This window comes from Lethenteron reissneri, chromosome 33, assembly GCF_015708825.2.
Source record: "Lethenteron reissneri isolate LAM-NWPU_2019-01 chromosome 33, ASM1570882v1, whole genome shotgun sequence".
In the NCBI taxonomy this organism is placed as follows: Eukaryota; Metazoa; Chordata; class Hyperoartia; order Petromyzontiformes; family Petromyzontidae; genus Lethenteron; species Lethenteron reissneri.
Window position 1 is genome coordinate 10497246 of NC_083811.1, and position 21759 is coordinate 10519004.

The 21759-nt window shown below is 40.4% G+C and overlaps 1 protein-coding gene across 3 annotated transcripts in view; it reads left to right on the top strand.

The window, feature by feature from the left end:
* LOC133350336 (nucleobindin-2-like) overlaps positions 1-21759 on the top strand; it is a 107810-nt gene that overhangs the window by 63341 nt on the left and 22710 nt on the right. For all 3 annotated transcript variants that reach the window (XM_061564591.1, XM_061564589.1, XM_061564588.1), the window contains exon 10: positions 12883-12972. In XM_061564591.1, the coding sequence (XP_061420575.1) occupies positions 12883-12972 (90 nt within the window). The remainder of the gene's footprint in view (positions 1-12882; positions 12973-21759) is intronic.

Sequence of the window (21759 nt, forward strand, 5' to 3'; positions counted from 1 at the left end):
CTCCAACAATGCTCCATGTGGTTCCCCCTCATCTCCCCTCATCTCCAACAATGCTCCATGTGGTTCCCCCTCATCTCCCCTCATCTCCAACATTGCTCCATGTGGTTCCCCCTGAAAGCTCTCCTCATCTCCCCTCATCTCCAACAATGCTCCATGTGGTTCCCCCTCATCTCCCCTCATCTCCAACATTGCTCCATGTGGTTCCCCCTGAAAGCTCTCCTCATCTCCCCTCATCTCCAACAATGCTCCATGTGGTTCCCCCTCATCTCCCCTCATCTCCAACATTGCTCCATGTGGTTCCCCCTGAAAGCTCTCCTCATCTCCCCTCATCTCCAACATTGCTCCATGTGGTTCCCCCTCATCTCCCCTCATCTCCAACATTGCTCCATGTGGTGCCCCCTGAAAGCTCTCCTCATCTCCCCTCATCTCCAACAATGCTCCATGTGGTCCCCCCTCATCTCCCCTCATCTCCAACATTGCTCCATGTGGTGCCCCCTGAAAGCTCCCCGCATCTCCACCTAAACAGCAGGAAGCGTCAATTTGCACGCCTGACCTTGAACGGAAACGAGGACACCACCCGACTTTGGCCTCTCAGTGCAGTGCACGCAAAAAAACATCGCCTTTGTTTCTGTTCACATTGCTGCTGCATTTCTATTTCTATTTATTCTGAATGTGCTTTTATTCGGGTCTCTGTGGCAATCAATGCAGCATCTCAATAGGATGTTTTATTTAATTGTATAATGATAGCGGGTGGTTTATTTTTTCACAAAGGACATGTAGGGTTTAAATGGCTGTTTATCAGTGAAACAAGACAAATTAAATTGCATGCTGAGTAATACTTCATGCTCAACAGTGCCACAGTCTGGAGGGGATGTCAAAGCCGAGCAAGTTTTAACTAGTGGTGTAGGTGGAATGACATTTCCTACCTATGACAGTCAATGATATTGAAAATAGTCGTCATTCAAGAATAGTCTCATGTGTTTCTACATAAACAAAGCCCATACATCATAGAGCGGGTTTAATAGATTCTCCCATTTGTTTTGTTTTACAAGTTGATAAAAAATTATTAACTCGTACTTTTCTGATTACTTTTCACCACACTCAACAATGGGATCAGCTATAATAATATGTTTTTACCCTGTTAACTAAAGAGTGTTAAATGTGGACGTCGTCACTTCATTGTTTAACCATGTGCTTTTGCAAACAATTGCGCATGAGCAGCACCTCGTAGTGCGTTCACAATGTAACAATGTAATGTAATGTTTCAAAGTCGCCGTGCAAAGCTTTTGTTTTGTTAAGTATGATACGCAAAACTCCTCTATCTGTTTTAACTCATTCCTGTATACATTAATACCCCAATTTCCGTCTATCCCTTTAATGCCATTTCGCAAACACGTCACTTCATTAATACCGCTGCCCGATTTGCATCGCCTCAACCCACACCTACGTCGCTGACAGCATCATTCGTCCTTTCTCGTGTCCGTCGCCGCAGCCTTCACCCACCCTGCAAATTGCTTTGCTTTACGTCGTTTCGATATTCGTTGTCGCACCTTTCAGGGACACATCGCCGATGCAAACCTGGGGTGTTATTGTACTACTTATGCACAGAGCCATGTTTGAGACAGGTTTTCTTTAGACACTACAGATACGTTGTTAATTTTGGCATTGCCGCGTTGGAGTGATTGATGCATTATACAATGAAAACACCTTGTGTGTCTAACAAATATTCAATGTTATTGCCCATAGCAAAGGCCTAGGGAACTGTCTCTGGCTCTCGAACACCCTTGCACATGTTTTGCATTGCTGTTGGTGATAAAAATTGAATTAAAATAAAGCGACCCCATTTGAATCGTGTAGCAAATAAATAAAAATCACAATCTGGATTCTGGAGAAGTCGAGCTGGTCTGTTGCATAGCAATGCTTATTAATATAAAAGTTACGTGTGTAGATGAGAGTTTGCCCCCTTTTCAAAAACAAATGCTAAAAATAAATTGATCACAAGCCAGTTCCTCTTCATTTGTGCCAAACTACGACAAGCACATTGTGTTTGTCATCTCAGTGATGCATCGTAATTTTTATCTGTAATTGTTTTGTCCAAAGGTATTCGGAAAAAATTGTTCCTGTTCGTCGCAAGGGTGAGACGATTTAGAATTCTGTACAGCTTGTCTGTCCTAAGCTTTGACGCAGCTTTGCACGCTCATCTCGAGGCAGGGTTGCTCCAGCTGCCCATATCCGAGCGCTCGACTAACCGCAACGCAAAAGAATGCCCATTTGTAAGTGAATGCCACCTCCCTTGTCTCGTGGTTTGGCATCGTAAATGTTGATTTCTAGCCTCTCAACCAGCGTGGATGCATTATCCCTGTTTTTATGTGGGAACGGCTCGAGTCTTTAACGTGGCTTTATAGGCTTTAGGTTTTACCTTCACTGGTGGTGTACTCCGCGGGCATTGCTCTTTTAGAACAGCTTGGTTCAAGTTTGAGCAAATGCCGGATCAATGTAGCAAATGCATGACTTTCACTGTAATTTAGAAAAAGGATATTTGCAAATGGTTAAAGCCCGAAAAAGACCGGCTTCTTACGAGTTATTGTAATGCTGCAAAAAAGATTTGCTTTATAAGGATCGGAAAAACCGGAACCAATAACAGTGCAGTCTTCACCGACTGGAATGAAACTTTTCAAGATGCATGGTACACCATGTGCACATAGCCCTTTGTCCCCTCAATAAAACATGCAGCATTTCTCACGTTGGATGGTTTGTTGTCTTTTGTCAGGCCACAGTTTAAACACAGCGCTTCCAGCCGGAGATCTTTATAAATAATTATTTAATTGCGTCGTCTCCCGCCGTCCATTCTCGGCGCAGCAGTTGCATTGCACGTCGTAGGTAGCGCTGTTCCGCAGAGAGGAAGAGAGGCAAGCCTTGACTTGGCCGCACGGCAGGCATTTCTGACCCGACTTGACCGTAGCCGTAGTGAGCTGCCTGGCCCCGAAAACTGGCACTGGCCAGATTGTGGGCCTGTCTGTATCGAACAGTTTTAATTAGCAGAGCGATGTATAGCGCCTCGAGAAATTCCATCCGGTCACCCAGACGTGGAGAAAAAAATGTACAATGCCACAAACATTGCACGCGTTGGATCCGCAAAAAACATTTACTTATTTTTCCAACTCGCATTGTTGTATCAGTGCACGAGTGCTTAATGTGTGGAGGGGAATGTTCACTTGTCAGCCCATTGTTTGGTAACATTCAATCCTGAGACTAGGCCAAACCTTTGAGAAGTTAATGCAAGCAAAATATACATACTTTTGTGCTTCTGGTTTGAAAAAAAATACAACACAATTATTCCTAATAATAAAATATATATACATTTTGTTTCATAATTGTATTTATGTATAGTGTATGGATGAGATTTTTTCTTATAGATAACATACATTAATTGTAGTGCATCCAAGCAGTGACAAAACATGCTTGGTTTTAAGTGTAATATTTACTCATTTATTCAACCCTTATTTTATTTAGTTAACATTAGGTTAAGTCCTCGATATACTAACAGCCACATATCACTGACACAACCCATTTTAATAACTGGTTCAGGTTTCGCCCGTGCACGCATATATAGGGAGAGGCAATGAACATTATGTACGCACGCTGTATAATATCTGTTTATATAAAGAATGTCTGGATCGACCATCGAGTACTGTATAATAAAGGTTGTCTGCTGCTATTTACTCGAGGCATCTATCAGTGCAGTCACCATGCAGTGCAGACACTCTTGACCTCATGCTATCGTCAAGTCTAATAACACTGAGTGCCTCCCACCTCCAGTGGAGCCGTGAAGCCTCCCAGACATGGCTCATGCTGCGCCCAGCCCCCCTCTTTATGGTAGCATCGCTATGGCTACACCATTACAGCAAGTTAAATGCATGGCATCCTGCCCCTCCATGCCTCCTCGGCTCCCTTGCCATAATGGATGCCATATTTACCGCCTACGTTATTGCTCGTTGTTCTGGCTGTTGTTAACCCTTTCTCTGGCGGGGGGGATGTTACGTCACCCTTGCACGCTCGTGTCAGGCCTGTGGTTGCCGCCTGCCAATTCGAAATGCTTTTTAGCAAACGTGGCCGCGTAAAAATTGGTCCGCATCAGCGGTGACTTCGAGTCTTTTTGGGCTCACCAAAGCAGAAGGGCAGTGCCCTTCTGCTTTGGTGAGCCCGGAGCTGGGAGAGTTGTTCCCACATTTCCACAGCAAAGAGGCTATTCACTCTACAAGATTCCCAAGTTTGACTTTGCACGGTGTTTTGGAAGTATTGTCGTGTTCAGAGAAAACTAGGAAAATGCACAATACTAGTGGCTGCAGCTGTGCTCGAAATAACTCTCTTCAGAATAAAATTTTACTTTCTTGTAACCAAATATAGCATGTGCCTTAATAAAACTACTCTGTATCAATATAACCCCTACCATTCATATGGTAGGGGTTATATTGATACAGGCTACAAATGGGAGCATGGAAATACCTCGACTTATATCCAATATGCAGGATATTATGCAATAAAATCGCGCAACATGTTGTCCATGTCAAGATTTGGATCTTATCTGCCCAATCTGTAGACTAGTTCAACATTTGACATTCATGCAATTCCTCAGCTAAATCATAACATTTAAATAAGAAATACAATTTACAACTCCAAAAATATGACAAGGTAGTTAGCAGAACAAGTAAAAGCATTGTTATACAATGTATTACACCAATTTGTATTTTTTTTCCAATGTAGTACAAACAGAGATAGTATCACTAAAATAAGTTTAAAATTATAAAAATGATATGCTGGTGCAGGAAATGATACGTCTACGGAACATTAGAGGCTAATGAAGCAAACGCATGGATATAATGACTTTGCAAGCTACAACCATTGTTTATTGGCATGTAATTCATAATTAAAGTCTGTAAAATTATACAGTCGCTGGGCATTTTGGATGCATTTAGAATAACTAATTTGCCAAGTCAGTAAAGCATGAAAAGATAAATCTCAGTTATTATCCATACTGCTTCAAATATCCTTTCTTATGGCTAACTGCAGGGTGTCCATAAAGATCTCATCAATTATTGGACATTTTTATTTAGACAGCTGTTTGAAGGGCATGGTTGAAATGTTGGCAACATATTCCTTCAAATATTTAACTCTTGTATAACCAAAAAGCTTGAGTTACCTGCAAATGTGCAAAACGGAAGGATTCAAAACGGAAGGATTCAAAACGATCAGAACCTGAGATGTTCGCGGATGCCTGGGGCTCTCTCCTATCTAGGCACAACGTGTGTCGTTAATGCCACAGCTTGGCACGTGAAGGTTTATACTGGTAGGAACCACCTGGTTCCACCAGCCCACAGGGGATTATTGTGTCCCTCTGTCGTGCATCAAAAAATGGGAGGGGTGGGGCTGGGTGGAGAGGGGTGGGTGGGGAGGGGCTGGAATGTGTTATGGATGGGACTGTTCGATAATATCGTCACTCCTATCAAGTGTGTGTGTTCATAGTTTCATCATCCTAGCTCAAACTTGTATCTGGTAATTATTTAATACTGTGTAATACCTTTACATTTGTGATCTGTAGCAATGGGTGGAAATGTATCATTTCCTATTTCTCTCTAAAACACGACCAGTCTTGACTTCCTATTTAGGAGTACTCCTTTTATCAACCGCAGAGAGACAATGGGCTCACTGGGCACGTGGCTGGGATTTTGCACGGATCGTCGAGTTGACGTTTTCTGCTCACAGTGCAACCCGGCCAGATTTTTTATAACACAGTGAAAGTCAAATATATGGCTGCGCACTTATAAAAAAGTGTTTAGGTATTTTTACGTTGAGTTTTTCATGTAAACTTTGACACTCCAGCATGCAAATACCTCTTTGGAGACTTGAAAAATATCCAAAAATATTGCCTCTGTATTAAAATAAAAATTATTGTAAAGCATATGTTTGCAATTAAACATTTGGAGTTGATTTTGACATGGAAGTGTTGCCCATATATTTGTGACCATGTTAACGTGCTATTAATTGTCTAACCATCAAATGTAAGGCATGTTAAAGTATACTTTACTCCTTACACATCTACCACCTTTCCCACCACTCCCCACCCCCTTGTTTATAGGCAAGTGTTTGTTGAAGTAGTTCTTTGTCCACTGATACCCAAATGACTTTTGTAAAGGACCTTTTAAAGGTCCGTTTGGCGAGATGTTAACTACCTCATCTGGTATACAGAAGGTATATTTGGAGTTTGTATGTTTCCCTCCCCGTGGTCAAGTGGATTTTTCTCCGGGTGCTCCGGTTTTTTGCTCTACATATCAAGGAATGCAAAAAACTAATTGTACAATGAGTCTGCTGATCCCATGTTCCCATTAGAAATTGTGTTTGATTCTGAGAGTAGTCACGATTCTAGGCTCGGTATAGTGAGGCTCTCCCAGCTCTACTGTGCATGTATATTGATTAATCCATATGGTGCATGTGTGATGACTATTCTTGATAATTTCGGAAAAGTCACGTAGAATTTTTTTTAAAAATAAAACATACAAAAATAAATTGAAAACCCACGATAAATAGTAATATAAAATGTAAAAATTTAAAATTTAAATAATTATAAAACAATAAAAGCAAAAAACCCACGACGTTTCGATCACAACACACCGGTCTTCATCAGGCGGAGAGAAAAGAGGGGGCAAGCCTCTCCAAATGCAACTGCTGATGAGGGTTCCAGAGTGAGTGGGCAGGGGACAAGAGCTGCACAAGCAACACCCTAATGCAGGAGCAGAACAATGGGGGAGTTGGGATGAGGAGAGCTCGTGCAGCGCAAACAGCATGGGCGGGGCAGCCAGTCAGCCAGCGCTAATGTAGAAGCAGACAATACGGGGCAGAGAGGGGGGTGCAAAGATAGGGGGGGAGAGAGGGGGGGTAGAGATGGGAGGGGGGGCATTGCACACAGCGTTGGTGTATGGTGCTTTTTCTGGAATTTTTGCTGTTTTTTTCCCTGGATTTTCAGTTTGAACATAGTCACATAGTCACTTTAAGATGTTTTCTTGTTCATGTTTTTGTTTTTTGTTTGTTGCGGTTGCACCCGATTCAAGCGCCAAATGACTCACAGGGCTATACCGAATAAATGAACTTGAACCTCGCTACACACATCCACACTGCTGTCGGTAGAGGTTGACAAGAAAATACAAATCAAGTCATGACCCAAAGTGGTTGATGACAGCTTTCCAATGATTGCTGAGTTTAAAACCGTCGTCTCGGTTGAAATTGTGTCTGTGTATATGGATGGCTTCGTGAACGAATCTTTGTTGATAGCCAGTCGGCTTGCAAAGTACCATCATCTTAGAGAAATCAATTTAACGTGAGCCAGCCGCATTAAAGTAATGATCAGCCACGGCAGAAGTACTGCCGTGTTGAACAAACACAAGATCCAGGTCCGATTTAACACAGTGCATAAAATTCGTGACCTAATCCGATCTGTGAAGGACAAGATTCCTGAAATGCAATATCCCGGCGTCTACAAACTAAGCTGTATCTGCGGCTCCTGCATTCGGGTGTTGCTTGTGAAGCTCTCGTGCCCTGCCCACTCACTTTGGAACCCTTATAAGCAGTTGCATTTGGAGGCTTGCCCTCTGTTTTCTCTCCGCCTGATAAAGACCGCTTGTGTTGCGATCAAAACGTCGTGGCTTTTTTAAATCCTTTATATTAAGTTCACTTGCTTGCTTGCTTGCACGCTTACGACCGTGCAAATCTTTCGGTCGTTTTTTAACCTACTTCCCGTGATCAAATCGAGCTGACATTTTGCACACAGACTCGTTGTGCGTGACAATTTATTTTCGTGAAATTTTTTTTCCAAAATTTTACACTTTTTAGGAAAAATAAATTATATTTAATTACCAATTGCTTAATGGTGGCAGGCAATCATCTGACCCATAGGTGGCAGCCATCTCAAGCCAGAGGACGAGAGGACTCTAGCCGCCCATTTCAAAGACCAATGTGGGCTGGGTTGTGGCCCATTGAACACGCATATAAAGGATTTATAGTGAAAAACTTTGTTTTTACGGGTTAATTTTTTTTTTATTATTTGAAAAATTTGTAATTATTTTTTTTCCTATCTACGTGACTTTACAGAAAGAACCAAGAATATGAATTCCTGCAGTCACGAATTTTTAAAATCAAAATTGTGATGACTCTTTAGTTGAAAGGCTGGAAATTCAAATCTTGGTTGGTGGTCAAGTTGGACCTTTCATCCCTCTAGAACAGGGGTCAGCAACCAAAATAACAAGAAGAGCCATTTCTTTCCAATTCGGTACAAAATTCAGTATTTCAAGAGCCGCAATGCATCTGAGTACATACTGTACATACGTACATATCGTCAAGAAGCAGCCCGTAAAGAGCCGCATGCGGCTCCGGAGCCGTAGGTTGCCGACCCCTGCTCTAGGGTCAATGACAGTGTTATATTGTGGATAGTCAACACTGGTTGGCCTTTAGATAGTTTCACCATTCTCATAGCAATGTAGAATTTCCCCGACTGGCTCAGGAATATAAACAGGAGATGTTCACCAGTCCACTCTAGTGAGACATTACACTATCTTAAGATGTATGATTACATATACACGTAAGTTCACACGTGAAAGGCGTACTTTGCCACATGCTTGCGCAAGCGTATATGAGCGCTGCCATACATTTGGTTATAATTCATGTTAATAATTTTTCTAAATTACAACTGTTCTCTGGTAGGCACTCCTGATAAAAATGTAAACTTTTTTTGATGTACGCCCACTACTACAAAGGGCACGCAAAGTAATGTCAAGGAAAGTTACTGGGCCCTGAAGATTTCCATCATCCCCATTGCCATGGCTGCCAAGTGTCTGGGCGCCTATGGAAATTCCACCGCTGATCCCACATCCCCTAGTGAGGGCAGGAATTGCCAGCACGTTGCGTTGGTCATGACCCATGGGGTGAGTGGAGCAGTGGGGATTTCAGGGAGATTGCCTGCAATGAAATGTGCTTTCAGTTGTCCCATGCATACACCCCATGCATGATTGACCACCGTAAATTATCGTGAAATAACTTATTTCATACTTTCTCATATTTCAGCCAAAATAATTTCATTTCCAAGATCCAAGGCAAATCAACGTTTATCCTTGCTCGAACAAGCAATCGGGTGGCACTTGATGGTGGCACTGAGCTGCTGGTGAAAATTCCACATTCCCCTGACAGGGGCTGTTGTTTCCATAGCGCAACCAATGTTGGTTTCAAACGAAATTATATTCATTGCAATGCCATAATTTTTGCTTCAACTTCACTTATGCCTATGGACTCTGGTCTCATTGAACAGAACATCCATCTTGGTTGTGTACGAATCTATAGTCATTAAAAATCACAAGCTGCTTGCGCCGCTTGAGAACGAAATAATGTCAAAAAACTGGCCCAGGACCACTTGGAAGATGAGATATACCCACCACGTGATACCACCCATAATAAAATACTTCAACCACATCCAAGTCAGCCTCTTTCTCAACTAGATCCATGCAATTTAGCGCGGGTCAAGTACGATGCTGCGAAATAAGAATAATAAAAAATACGACCCAAAAAAAGGTGATCGCTATGGCCTATTCCATCATCTTGTTTCTTCCTGTTTGTTAACATTCACAATCGTGCATTGTGGCATGCCTTATGGGAAGGTTCTGCAGATTTCATTGGCAGTGAATATTACTGTGATGTCAGTTTGTAGCAACGTTTATTTGTGAGCGGTAAACCGAAACGTGTTTTTTGCCTTATCAGTTGCTTGGTTTTGTGATTAAGCACACTATCTCAACCAATCAAGCGTTGCTGTATTATGAAGTCTTTTCAGTTGTGATTCGTTGGGTTGGTTTGGCAAAACCCTTGTGGTCATGCATTCAACTTTGTGATTGGTTGCTTGCAAGCTTCAATGATCATCCGAGTTTACTGTGGAGTGATGGAAAACATTTAATATGAGTCACTGTCTGAGACTGCAGTTAGCAAGAGTAACAAGCGACAGGTCTGGCCTGCACATTGAACTCACACTTCCAGTAGCATAATGTGGTATTCTGTCTATATTCCGATTAATTTAATAATTATTCTTAAGCCGAACAAGCTGTAAAATGTAGCTCTTTTTCGATACACAAATCTATATCTATACATTGTTTTGCTTGCACTTCATTTCAGAAAGATTGTTGCTTACATTTTAAAGCTGTCCATATTTTTTACAAATTTCCCTAAAAATGTAATGACAATATTGTTCATAATTAGAATTAATGATGCCTAAATTTGGATTTTTTTTTGCATTTTATTCAATTTTACGGTTATTAACTGGACTTTAGCTTCAGGATTTGAAAATATTTCCCATTGAAACCGATGTTATTAAACTTTGCAATCAGGAAGTCGTTCTTGCAGTGTCCATGATTAGTTCACGCTTTTTGCTAATGCTAACACACCATTTAATTAACAATAACACTGCATTCAAATTCCCATTTTTTTAAATTAAGTGCTAAAGTACTCTACTCTATTCTGGATTTATTAATCGGACTGTGCATTTTAATTGACCGCAGATGGCTTTATCGTTGTACATTTAGATGCTGTATTTTTGTGTTCGTTCCGTGAAATTTTGAACTATATCCCAAATCAAAGTGCACCGCATCCGAGAGATAAATTACACTGCTTTGATCATCACAATGAGCCAGCTCGAGTGTTTCAAAGTGTTCATTTCAAGTGCAGCCAAGTGATTTAATGTAAATCTGGAAATAAACCAAGTGTGCATTGGACTGCGTTGACCACATGTAATGTGGCCCCTTTTGAAAACGCTTCGCTTCATTTCACAAATAAAAGCGGGACTCAATTCATCCCTGATCTCACATTCCATGAAGATTAATAGGAAGAACCCTGTTTATGGTATAATTTAGCTGGGAATACGTAAAACATTTTGACATCCAGCCTCCTTGGAAGCACGTATTCTACTGAGGCTGTGTTAAAGCATTCAATGTTATGAAACTCATCGCTTTGGGGGCTTTACCAAAATGTGCCACTATGTTTTATGTACCAATAGCATAGGCCAAATTTACAAATACTGTGTATATACGGTAAAACATCTCCATGAAACAAAGATGTTGTTTTACTAGTTTAACCACTTATTTTATAGAGTTAGGTATTTGAACCTTATGGCGGAACCCCGGGGTTCCATAAGCCCCCGGCACTCGCATAAACATTAAATTATAATGTAAACAAAAATTTTCCTCTTTTTCACCAATGGGTATGAAGGATGGTGGGAGGTGTTGTCTTGTTAAACTATGCCTTTAAAACTGAAAACTAGTTACCTTTATTTAAATACAATATCGAAAAAATAATATACAACCCTCTGTCAATCATCGTGTTTCTCAGTGTGCATTTGTGAACACACTTTGTAAACAGTACATAAAATAGTACGCGTTTCCAATGCGATGTTCATATTGTAACGAGTGTTTATACCAATGTTACTCTACAGAGTAGTGGGTCGCCGCTCCTATCCGCATTGATACGAGCGGTATGTGGCGACTATGGCTTAACCGCAAAAAAAACCTATCTCCACAGATGCATACAGACAAGAGAAGTATTATCAAACAGGAGGAATTAACGGTGCAACGCATCTCATCTGTTAAACATCTACAGATAATAGGATTGTCATCGATTGATCCTGGCTGCAGACATTGATAGGTCACAAATAATAATGTAGATAACAGAGCAGTTTCATTGTATTATGCATCCCGTTATGACAAATAAAGGACTTAAGTCGCGTAGGCAGTTTGAGCAGCTTTGGATAAGACTAATGATCCTGCCCATACGCGAGCATGGAGTGCGTTCGCTTGTTCAGCTCTTCAGCGCATTCGTCCTCGCTGTGCTTGGATGACACGACAACAGAATGATCCGCACCAGGTGGATCGCGACGTTTATTTTCATTACGATGTTGCCTTCCGTTTATTCCGGACCCCGGGGTCCCGCCATGAGGTTCATTTATTGCAGCAACAAATTTATTAATACTCTTTGGTTCTTTCGGTAAAGTCACGTAGGTGGAAAATAAAATAACTCACGACGTTTTCGGCACAACACAAGCGTCCATCATCAGGTGGACGCTGGTGTTGCGCCCGAAACGTCGTGATTTATTTTATTTCTACCTTCGTGACTTTACCGAAAGAACCAAAGAGTATGGATTCCCGCAGTCACGAAAGCTTCAAATCAAAATGTATTAATATTCATGCGTATAGCACGCTAAGTTTGGGGTGAGCGGACAACATCTCAACAGAGGGCAGTGCAGCGAAATCCATTGTTGTACTGTACTTATAAGTTATCACATCGATGTTCTCTGCCGGCACTAATCATCGCTGACTGGGGCAGTTAAGTTTTCTCATGAACCCCTGCACTGTGTGGGGATGCCCTCATGCAGCAGTGGATGTGCAAGCAGGCCGTATATGGACAACATATCATCGTTGCTCGAACTGGGGAGTGTTTTGAGAATACTTGTTCAGGTTTTGGTAGCTGTATGCAATCACTTGATGTAACAATTAGGCACCCCTCCCTGATCCAATAAAGATTGAATTATAGCCACAGGTTAATCAGATTGCAACATTCCGCGAGGATTTACATGATTATACATTCTTACATGACCGTTTCCGTCTCAACTGCAAGATGTTTTTTTTTTTAAACCAAATGCTCACTTGCCTATTCGGAAACGTGAAAGGTTTGGATTCTTAGAAACGGTCTAAAAATATCTATTAACAAAAAAATATTTGAATGTGTGCACCGGTGGTACCTTTCATGGTGTTTTTTTAAACAGCTGAACACTTGTTTAAATGGAGCTGGGCATGTGTTTTGCAGGTGGATAAGAACGCAGACCGGCTGGTGAGCCTGGACGAATTCTTACAATCAACACAGACGAAGGAGTTCACCGAGCCAGAGGGATGGGCGGTAAGTGCGTGCGTCTGTGCGTCTGTGCGCGTGCGTCTGTGCGTCTGTGCGCGTGAAGGCACACACACACACACGCGCTCGTTCCTGCCTGGGGCCATCTGTGATGTGCACGTGTGTTTCCGTTTGCACAGGTGTGTTAGTGTTGTTGTGTATGTTGGTTGGGGTTTTGTGTGTGTGCATAATGGAGCAATGGAAATTGGTTGGTTTGCGTGTATATTTGAATGTTTAAACTCTAATTTTACGATGAGGACATATCCAAATGTCCTTGATACCCTGTTCTAAACGATAACACATCCGTCCCATTAATGAGATCATAAACTGCACAACGACCTTTTGGCTTTCTGAACCAAACCGATTGTTGCCTTGTGTGCAAGTGTAGCATTGCATGCACTCGTGTGCATTTATGTCGTGTTCCCATGTTTATGCATACAGGATTATTGTATATGTGTTCCTACGTTAAGTTGATGATCCTTCATTACTCAGTGTCTTCCTGTTTTGTTCCAAACCTGTGTAAATAATGCACGCATGCATAGGTTTGCATGTATGGATGTGCTTTACCGTTTTAGGCAATGAACCCTTTTACAAGTGATTCATCAACACAGGTTCATGGCACAGCTGCGTTGTAAACGTAGTTGCGCAGGCCTCTAAAGGCTTGGTGCATACATTGGGCAGATTTGCCCTGGGGCTTTTAAAATAACCTTATTGTTCAAGATCCATCAAGTGCAATATATTTTTCGAGCTACCATTGGCTTTCAGTTCATGCAACCAGCCATGATTAAGCTCCATTTGAAATGTAAAGGGAAAGACAAACTAATAATTAAGTCAGGTCGTCAAAGCTTGAATGCTTTGCAACCACAGATTGCAACTGTACTCCTTTGCACCGTCTTTACCTCTGTTAAGGCCTTAGTTTTTTCATATTACTAACTTTGTTGCAGTTTTCATAATAAACGTTTTTGGGTTAGATATAGTTATTTATAAATGTGTCGTAACCCTCCACCACCCGACACGGCCAATCAACAAAAAAATGTCACGTTGACAAAAGACAAATAGTTCACTACTTTAGCCCACCGGTGTATTGAAGCGTGAAACCACAACATTTACAATTTTTGAGTAGTACGACGTTTCGCTGGTAATTGCATCCAGCATCATCGGGCAATTCGCCAGAATGGTGAGGGGCTCTGCTCTTGCTCCCGGTCCTAAATAGAGCAGCAGCAGCAGGGTGACGTCATCATTTAACTAATTTGTTGCCGTTGTAAGTGTTGTAGTTGTCAACAAAATATCACATCGATTTCTCAGTTCATAGAGCATGGTGTTGTATGTTTAAAGGTTGCGCACAACACCCAAAAGGACATTGTGTCTTTTTTTAAATATCCATGCCAGACAAGTCTAACATACATGTATACAACTGATTAATATGTATAGAACACTGTTTACATGCCCAAGCCAGGGAAATACTTGGGCTCACAAATTTGATTGAATCAGGTACCTTCATGTTTTCTCACCTTCATATAGTTCCATTTGTACCATTTTGCTAAATAAAATACAAATCTTACTGTAATCATTCTTACACGCTTCCTTCCACCGCACCTCTGATTATCACGGTTGGTTACCTACAGTGCGAAAGAAGTTCAATATACACAATGATCTTGTGGAGAAGCCTCTGAAAATTAACAAAAACAGTAATTTAACAAGGACTTATTTATTTGTACTTTTGAATGTTCCATCAACCAACTCAGTCCGTTGAAGGCCACGGTCATCGGCATTCGCGAAGTAACTTTACAGCTGCAGATATACATATTGCCACACTTCCCGCTTGATAAGCTGATGGCTAAGGTGTCCCGGAGTGTCATTCCAATCATGCACTTTTCAGATGTTTCAATTTCTTTGTCATTGTCCATGTTACTGATGTTGATTTGAAGCTTTCGTGACTGCAGGAATACATACTCTTTGGTTCTTTCGGTAAAGTCACGTGACTTTACCGAAAAGATCATGTTACTGATCCACGTGATATAGTTGAAAGCCGGTGTTTATTTCCCAGAATTGAGAGTTGTTCGACAATGAGTTTGTATTACTCACCTTCCCAGCAGTGAATGTGTGTGTGTTTTTGTTTCAGCAAGCAGTGGCCTAATGACAGCAATATTCTACCAAATATAGCACAAACACCTGGTAGGTTTTAGCTAAATTGTCCAATAAACGTTCATTCAGACGATTTAAAAACATTTTCAGTTGACACAAACCTAAGTAGTGTGTATTAGTAAGCATTAAAATAGGTAGCACATGTGTACGATTTTTTTTTACGTGCTATGAAGTTTACAGAATGTAGACGTGGGTCATTCCTGCAGGAATTGTATTTGATTCCTGCTATTCCATTCTGCACGATTCTCTCAGAACTTAAGATTCCCCTTTGAGTGAAAAATCGGGTCTTCTCTTCGTGCCTGAACTCCACGCCAGAAGTGTGGTGGAATGAAAACAATTTCACCCATAAGTTCCAATGGATTTTCTTGTTGATACCGGCTGGCTGTTATCCGGTTCGATTTGAGTTGTTCGGGCATCACCACAAACGACTATAGGTTTCAATCGTGATACATGGTGGTGAAGGTGTTGTGGTCGAAATGTCTATTACATTGGCGTCGTACATGTGTTCCAATGGTGAGTCTGCGAGGCTCGCCAGGGCCATGTCTTGCCTGAATGTCGAGATGAGCTTCTGCGCTCCCTGTGCACCTGAATCGGAGTGGAATGAGGCTCCACTTGGCAGGCTAAGCCCCATGGTTCCCTCCTGTCTTACCTGAGTGCCACACCAAGCTCAATACTACCCCCCCCCATACAATTCTGCTCATTCCACGATCTTGTGATGAATTGTATTTGATTCACGTAATGACATAATTCCAAATTTTAATTGGTGGGAATTGTCCAGCTGACAGTTTGCGCAATAAAACTTCTCCTTTCCTGTACTTTGCACGCCTGTCATGTTTTCGTATTGTTTGTTGTAACTTTCTGACCTGCTCCTACTGAATATCTGTGAAAAAGAGCTTTATAGCTCATCGGATTCCTCCAGTATAAATACAAATTCTGAAGTGGTGGGGAGAGCCTTTCTGGTTCTGGGAAATATGTTCAACGTACTACAAATAATTACATATTTTTGAAGAAACGACAATTGTGATTAATTTAACACGTAATAAACAACAAAGATATTAAATGAACACTGCATAACTATTCAATATATTTTGCAATTTCGTAACAAATTCATTGTTGATGGAATTTACTGCGGGTTGCTTCAAAATCACTGTACAGCAGAGGATGAAGGGTGAGGTTCACTCGATGTGGAAGGTGGAGTAGAATTTGTGATGAGCGTTAAAGAATTTATTTTGTTTATTTTTAAAAATAAATAACGTTGAACAATATCACAGAGCACCACGCAGACTCCAAGCCATCCAAGGACACATGTTTATTGGATGCCATACAACAGATAAGCTCATATTTTTATAATTACTAGTCCACATATGTTCATAGTCTCTTACCACCCCTAAACTCTGAACTGTGTTCTGGTTGGAATTTTTCTTTTTAGGAAGCCTTCTACCTTATCCTGAATTCCGGCTTACTGGCAACCAGCTTTTAGTTATACTGGATATGTTATAACCTAACAGGTAAAAAAAAATGTTCAAATTTACAATAACCCGATTAGACGTTTGGGTGAAATTAACCACTGCTTTAAATCCTATTTTTATAGCTATAAATATAATTTTATGCACATGCCGTGCCTTGTATGTTACGGGTCACGTAAACTGTATACATTTATCACCTACGCAGCTGCACTGCCTTGGTGGATCTCTGCCGCTAGTTGGGTGGCCAAAAGCAAGACAGATCACATATTGGTCTGGAAAGGAAGGTGGACCACATTTTCTTTTGCATGGTATAAACACGAAGATTTATGACTACCATTAGCATCTTGTAAATGGAAGTTGTATCCTGTTAGTATTACTTTATGCCAGAAACTCTGAATCCGATGTATAATTGTGTTTGATCTTTGCAAAAAGCTTGTTAAAGATTGCATCGGATTTTGTGGTCATTGTCAATATTTAGTACTGATAGCCCAGCCTATGCTTCAGATGCTCATAGGGTTTCTTGTAAGTCGATTGGCAATGAAAATATAATGGATATCGTTCATAACTGTGATTGATACTTTCTCATGCCGTAATCTAAAGCTACTATGTTCACCGTGCAATACTTCTCATTTAGTTTAACCACACTGACAGCTCTAACACAAACCCTAGCCACATCCAAATGTTGGCACAGGAGTTGCTTCCATTTGTTATTATTCGTGTCTCAGACACATGAACTTTGGCATGTGACACAGGCTACACTTTTATAATTTAACAGCATGACATTGCGTAATAAGTGTTCCATTTAATCTCTATTCCCAGTTGATTTATAATTCCGTGATTTTGTCCTTTTTTCTGACATTCTTTAGTGCAGACGGCAATGATGGCCAGTGTCAATATAGAAACCAGCAGGAACATTTTATAAGGCAACTTAACTTGAAAAAAAATTGTACATATCCTTTTGTTCAGTATGCATTTTTCCATAAGAGGGACACATTACGCTGGTCAACACACTTTTTCTGGCATAAGGTATTCCAACGGTTTTAAGGTAATTTTGGGGTGCTGATTCCAAATGTGGCATCAGTTTTTGTCTATCACATCAGATTTTTGAGATATCAAATATTGCATTTTCAATAAAACTGCAGAATAAAAATATTAAATAAATGTGGATATCTACATAAAATTATATTATAAACACACTATCCTAAAAATACAGCACCATATTTTAACACTAAAGCAGTCACTGACTCGCAACAACTTGCAATCATAAGTGACAGAGTTAATTTCGGGTAAAATCAATGAAAATGGGGTATGCCGATAGCATAAAAATGAGATGTGATAGAGCAAATCTGAGATCAGATTTGGAATCAGCACCCTGAAATTAGTCTAAAACAGCTGCAAAAGTCCAGGCCAGAAAAAAAGTGTTTTTTTTTGTTGACCAGTGTTATCGGTTGTTTGTAAAAAAAAACACTTGTGGTGATATTCTTCACAGGCCATTGTTCACAACGTGTGAACATTGCATCCCACTTTTCACTGCACTGGTATAACACTCTCAAAGCAGTGTGATCCAGACTCAATTGCAAACTCAGACACAAGCCTGATCAAATAAATAATAAAATATACAGACATGTTTTTTTCATTTCAATAAAATAGTAACGTTTAAGTTGTATCAGTCAAAAGGTCTTCGAGACTCATGTTTTCCATCGGCATTTATTTAAACATAAAAACCCTGAAATAGGTTTCATTTTTTTAGTCTTATCAGCTGGATATGGCCTTTAAAATGGTGACTAGCTCACCTGGTGTAATATCCACGAGGCCTTACATGAACATTATGGGGCCCTCTGAGTGCAGAATCGCAAAATTGTACAAAATAGCTCTACACTCATAGCTATGTATTGGTAACAAAATAACCTTGTACAATATTCTTTGGGTCTTTCGGTAAAGTCACGTAGATAGGTTGAGAGAAAATAAAAATAAATACTGTAGTTTTTTGTTATTTTTTGTTATTTGCTTTCAACCTATCTACGTGACTTTACCGAAATGCCCAAAGAATTAGAATTCCTGCAGTCACGAAAGCCTTAAGTCAAGATTTTAAATAACCTTGTATAAACCTGCAGAATTTGTTTAACAGTTTTTACTCGGCTGATCAGGCTCGGGAATTTAAAACCGATGCATGGTTTGTCTTCTTAAACAAATACATTTGGAGAATATTGGTTGGAAACGCCTTCGGCTAATGGATCTACGTAGTGATGATAATCAGCCATAATCTATCCACCGCTGGATGTAGGCCTCCCCATTACATTTACAAATCCTGTTGTTCCTGTCGATTACTTAATATCAGATGATAGCCCATCAGAACCAAAAGTCAAATTTTCAATGGAAATGAACCCACATTATCTACATTCTAACCTTCTCCCGTCTTTGTGACCTTAAGGAAGACGTTCTCCCAAGATATTTGTTTCAACTGAAGAAAATTCTGAACAGTCATTACAAAACGAACTTTAAAATGTAGGTTCGCACGCATTTGATTTGGTTCCCTTCACCATTTAAAACTGCTGAATAATGTATGATTAAATTAGTTTATTATTCATTTCTGCTAACCAAGATCGTGCCGTATAAATCCGTCTGTATGCGTCATGTAAAATATTGTCAACAAAACGGAATGGCACTTTCGTTCATGGGCACGTATTTGTTTTAGAAATTTACGGCCGCTCTTGACACTTGCTCCGAGCCACAGGGAGACTGTCCGAGAGCCAAGTTTCTGAATTGCAATATCCATGCAGATTTCTGTTTGCCCGTGGGATCACACCACCATGATGCCAGCTTGGCACAGGATTCAACTTGCCCAGAGAAAAGGCTTGCTACCATCAGCAGAATCATGTGCAACTTGGCTACGGGTACATTTAAAAAAGAAGCAAAGACCCATTTACCTCAAGCTGCTTCTTGTTGCCCACTCTATTGAGTAAAAAGGGCTCATGTAAGCCATAAAATGCAGGCACTTATCGTGAAATAAAGGCACCTCTGTGTGAGAACACACCATCTTCTTGGACATGCAGGGAAGAGGCGACCCACGGTCAGGTTTCATAAATTGGCAGCAAACAAATACAAGCCTTAGACTAGTAGCACAGATTTAGTTCTTGGATATTGGGGTCAATCTGCACTATTATTCGTACGTGCTACGAGTGCTGTTATGAAAACATGGCTTTTTGGCATTGCCGTATTTAATCATAGGGGGGAATGCTTAATGATTTCTCCACATGCTCCCCTTTCATTGTTTTTGAACACACTGTGCCAAAGCTGCCCTCCTATTGAGGTCAATTGTGGAGCCCTCATGGAGTAAAACATGAATACTGATTGTTTCATGACTAGAGCCTTGTCGTTGAGGTGATGATTTGCCATAAAATATATTATTTTTAAGTAGGTCCATTTTTTATTATGTGCGAGTACGATTTTATCATTCATGCAAACAGGCTTTGTTTAATTAACATTAATGCATCTCGAAATTAATGCACTGGGCCTGTGCCATACATACATACATGCGTAGATGAGTCCTTGCTGCTCCTTAAAGTGTTGCAAAAATATTCTGTAAAAGTAAGCAGACTCATTGCTCCCTGTAGCTCCCAGCAGCTCCCAGCTGAACGTTTGAAAATGAATATTAGCATTCAATTTAATCTCTAGAAAGCCAAAAAGAGAATGACAGCTCTTTGATGCAGAAGGTTTTCAGAATTCCCTCTTTAGCATGTGTTGAAAAATATCAAGATTAACTAATACACATTTACACAACCTTAAGTGCTGCTGTATGATTATCAAGAGTAATGGAGCAGTAATTACATAAGCAGCAGCGTCTTAATTGGGAATCCATGAGGTACCTTTTTATTTAGTGGTGTTGTCCTTGTGTGTCCTACCTTTTGATAAGTCAAAACCTGCACTGTACCTCCAGAAAAGCCAATATAGCATGCTTGCTGTAAATTACAACCGCTCCCAATGTAAACAACAGAGCCAAGCATGTAAACATGCAGCTTTCCATCGAACAACAAGGCTGGACACTGCACTGTATATGTTATGCGCGCGGATTCATAGTGAATTACATACAAGCTATTGATGCTAACATTTGTGCTCGATGTTATGTTCATATGATGCTCATGAGTACATGAAGAGTATGGTTTAACATAATTAATTTTTCGGTGTGCTGATTGTATATGTCCATTGTATACAATGCATACTACACGTTGTTTTTGTCATTTCAGTTCATACATTTTCCTCATGCAATGAATGAATTCTATACTGCCACTATTGGGCAGTTATCCACAGTTAGCTGTGGCTAAGACGTTTGGTTTGTAAATTGCTTTAATGATTAATTCACGTGTTTTCAATGCTCCGCGCAGGGGCAAGATGTTCTGTATTCAACATTAGTGGCTTTTCATAGAAGGGGTTTGTTTTTGCCCATGTCAGCTATTGTATACGAATAGGTTTTCCCCTTTTTTCTGGCAACAACACAGGTGTTAAGATGTTAAAACACCAAACTGAAACCTTTTACAAGGAATCATGTCTGCATTAACCACAATACTTGTGATCAGAATGCAAACAAAAAACATACTCTGATAATATATGCATTGTCTTGGAAACTGATTGGTCCACACCAAAAAGACAGCTTTCTTTCGAGCCTCGTCTCGAATGGTGTTAGACCAGAGGACGCCTTTTGGCATCCTCTGGTCTTATACCGTTTGAGATTAGGCTCAAAAGAAAGCTATATCTGGTGTGGACCAATCAGTTTAAAAAACAATGCATATATTATGAGAGTATGTTTTAAAAATAATATTACATTCTGACAAAGGAATTGTGGTTAATGCAGACGTGAATTCTTGTAAAAGGTTTCAGTTTGGTGTTTTAACATCTTAACACCTGTGTTGTTGCGAGAAAAAAAGGGAAAAACCCCTATTATCATATTTTGGAACTGGCAAAGGAGGAGGTCCCATGACATCTATTGTATGTTTAAATATGATATCTGTAAAACACCATTAATCGTTCTTGAGCTTTAAATAGTTCGCACAATTCGTTTTCGTAACACTCATAACTTGTTCTCAAATGTAAACAATTCATCACCCGGGCGTGAGCAGTGACCGTTAAGAAAGTGAAGCCACTGTTATTGATTCATCGCCATTATGCGTTTGGTTGAAATATTGCATGC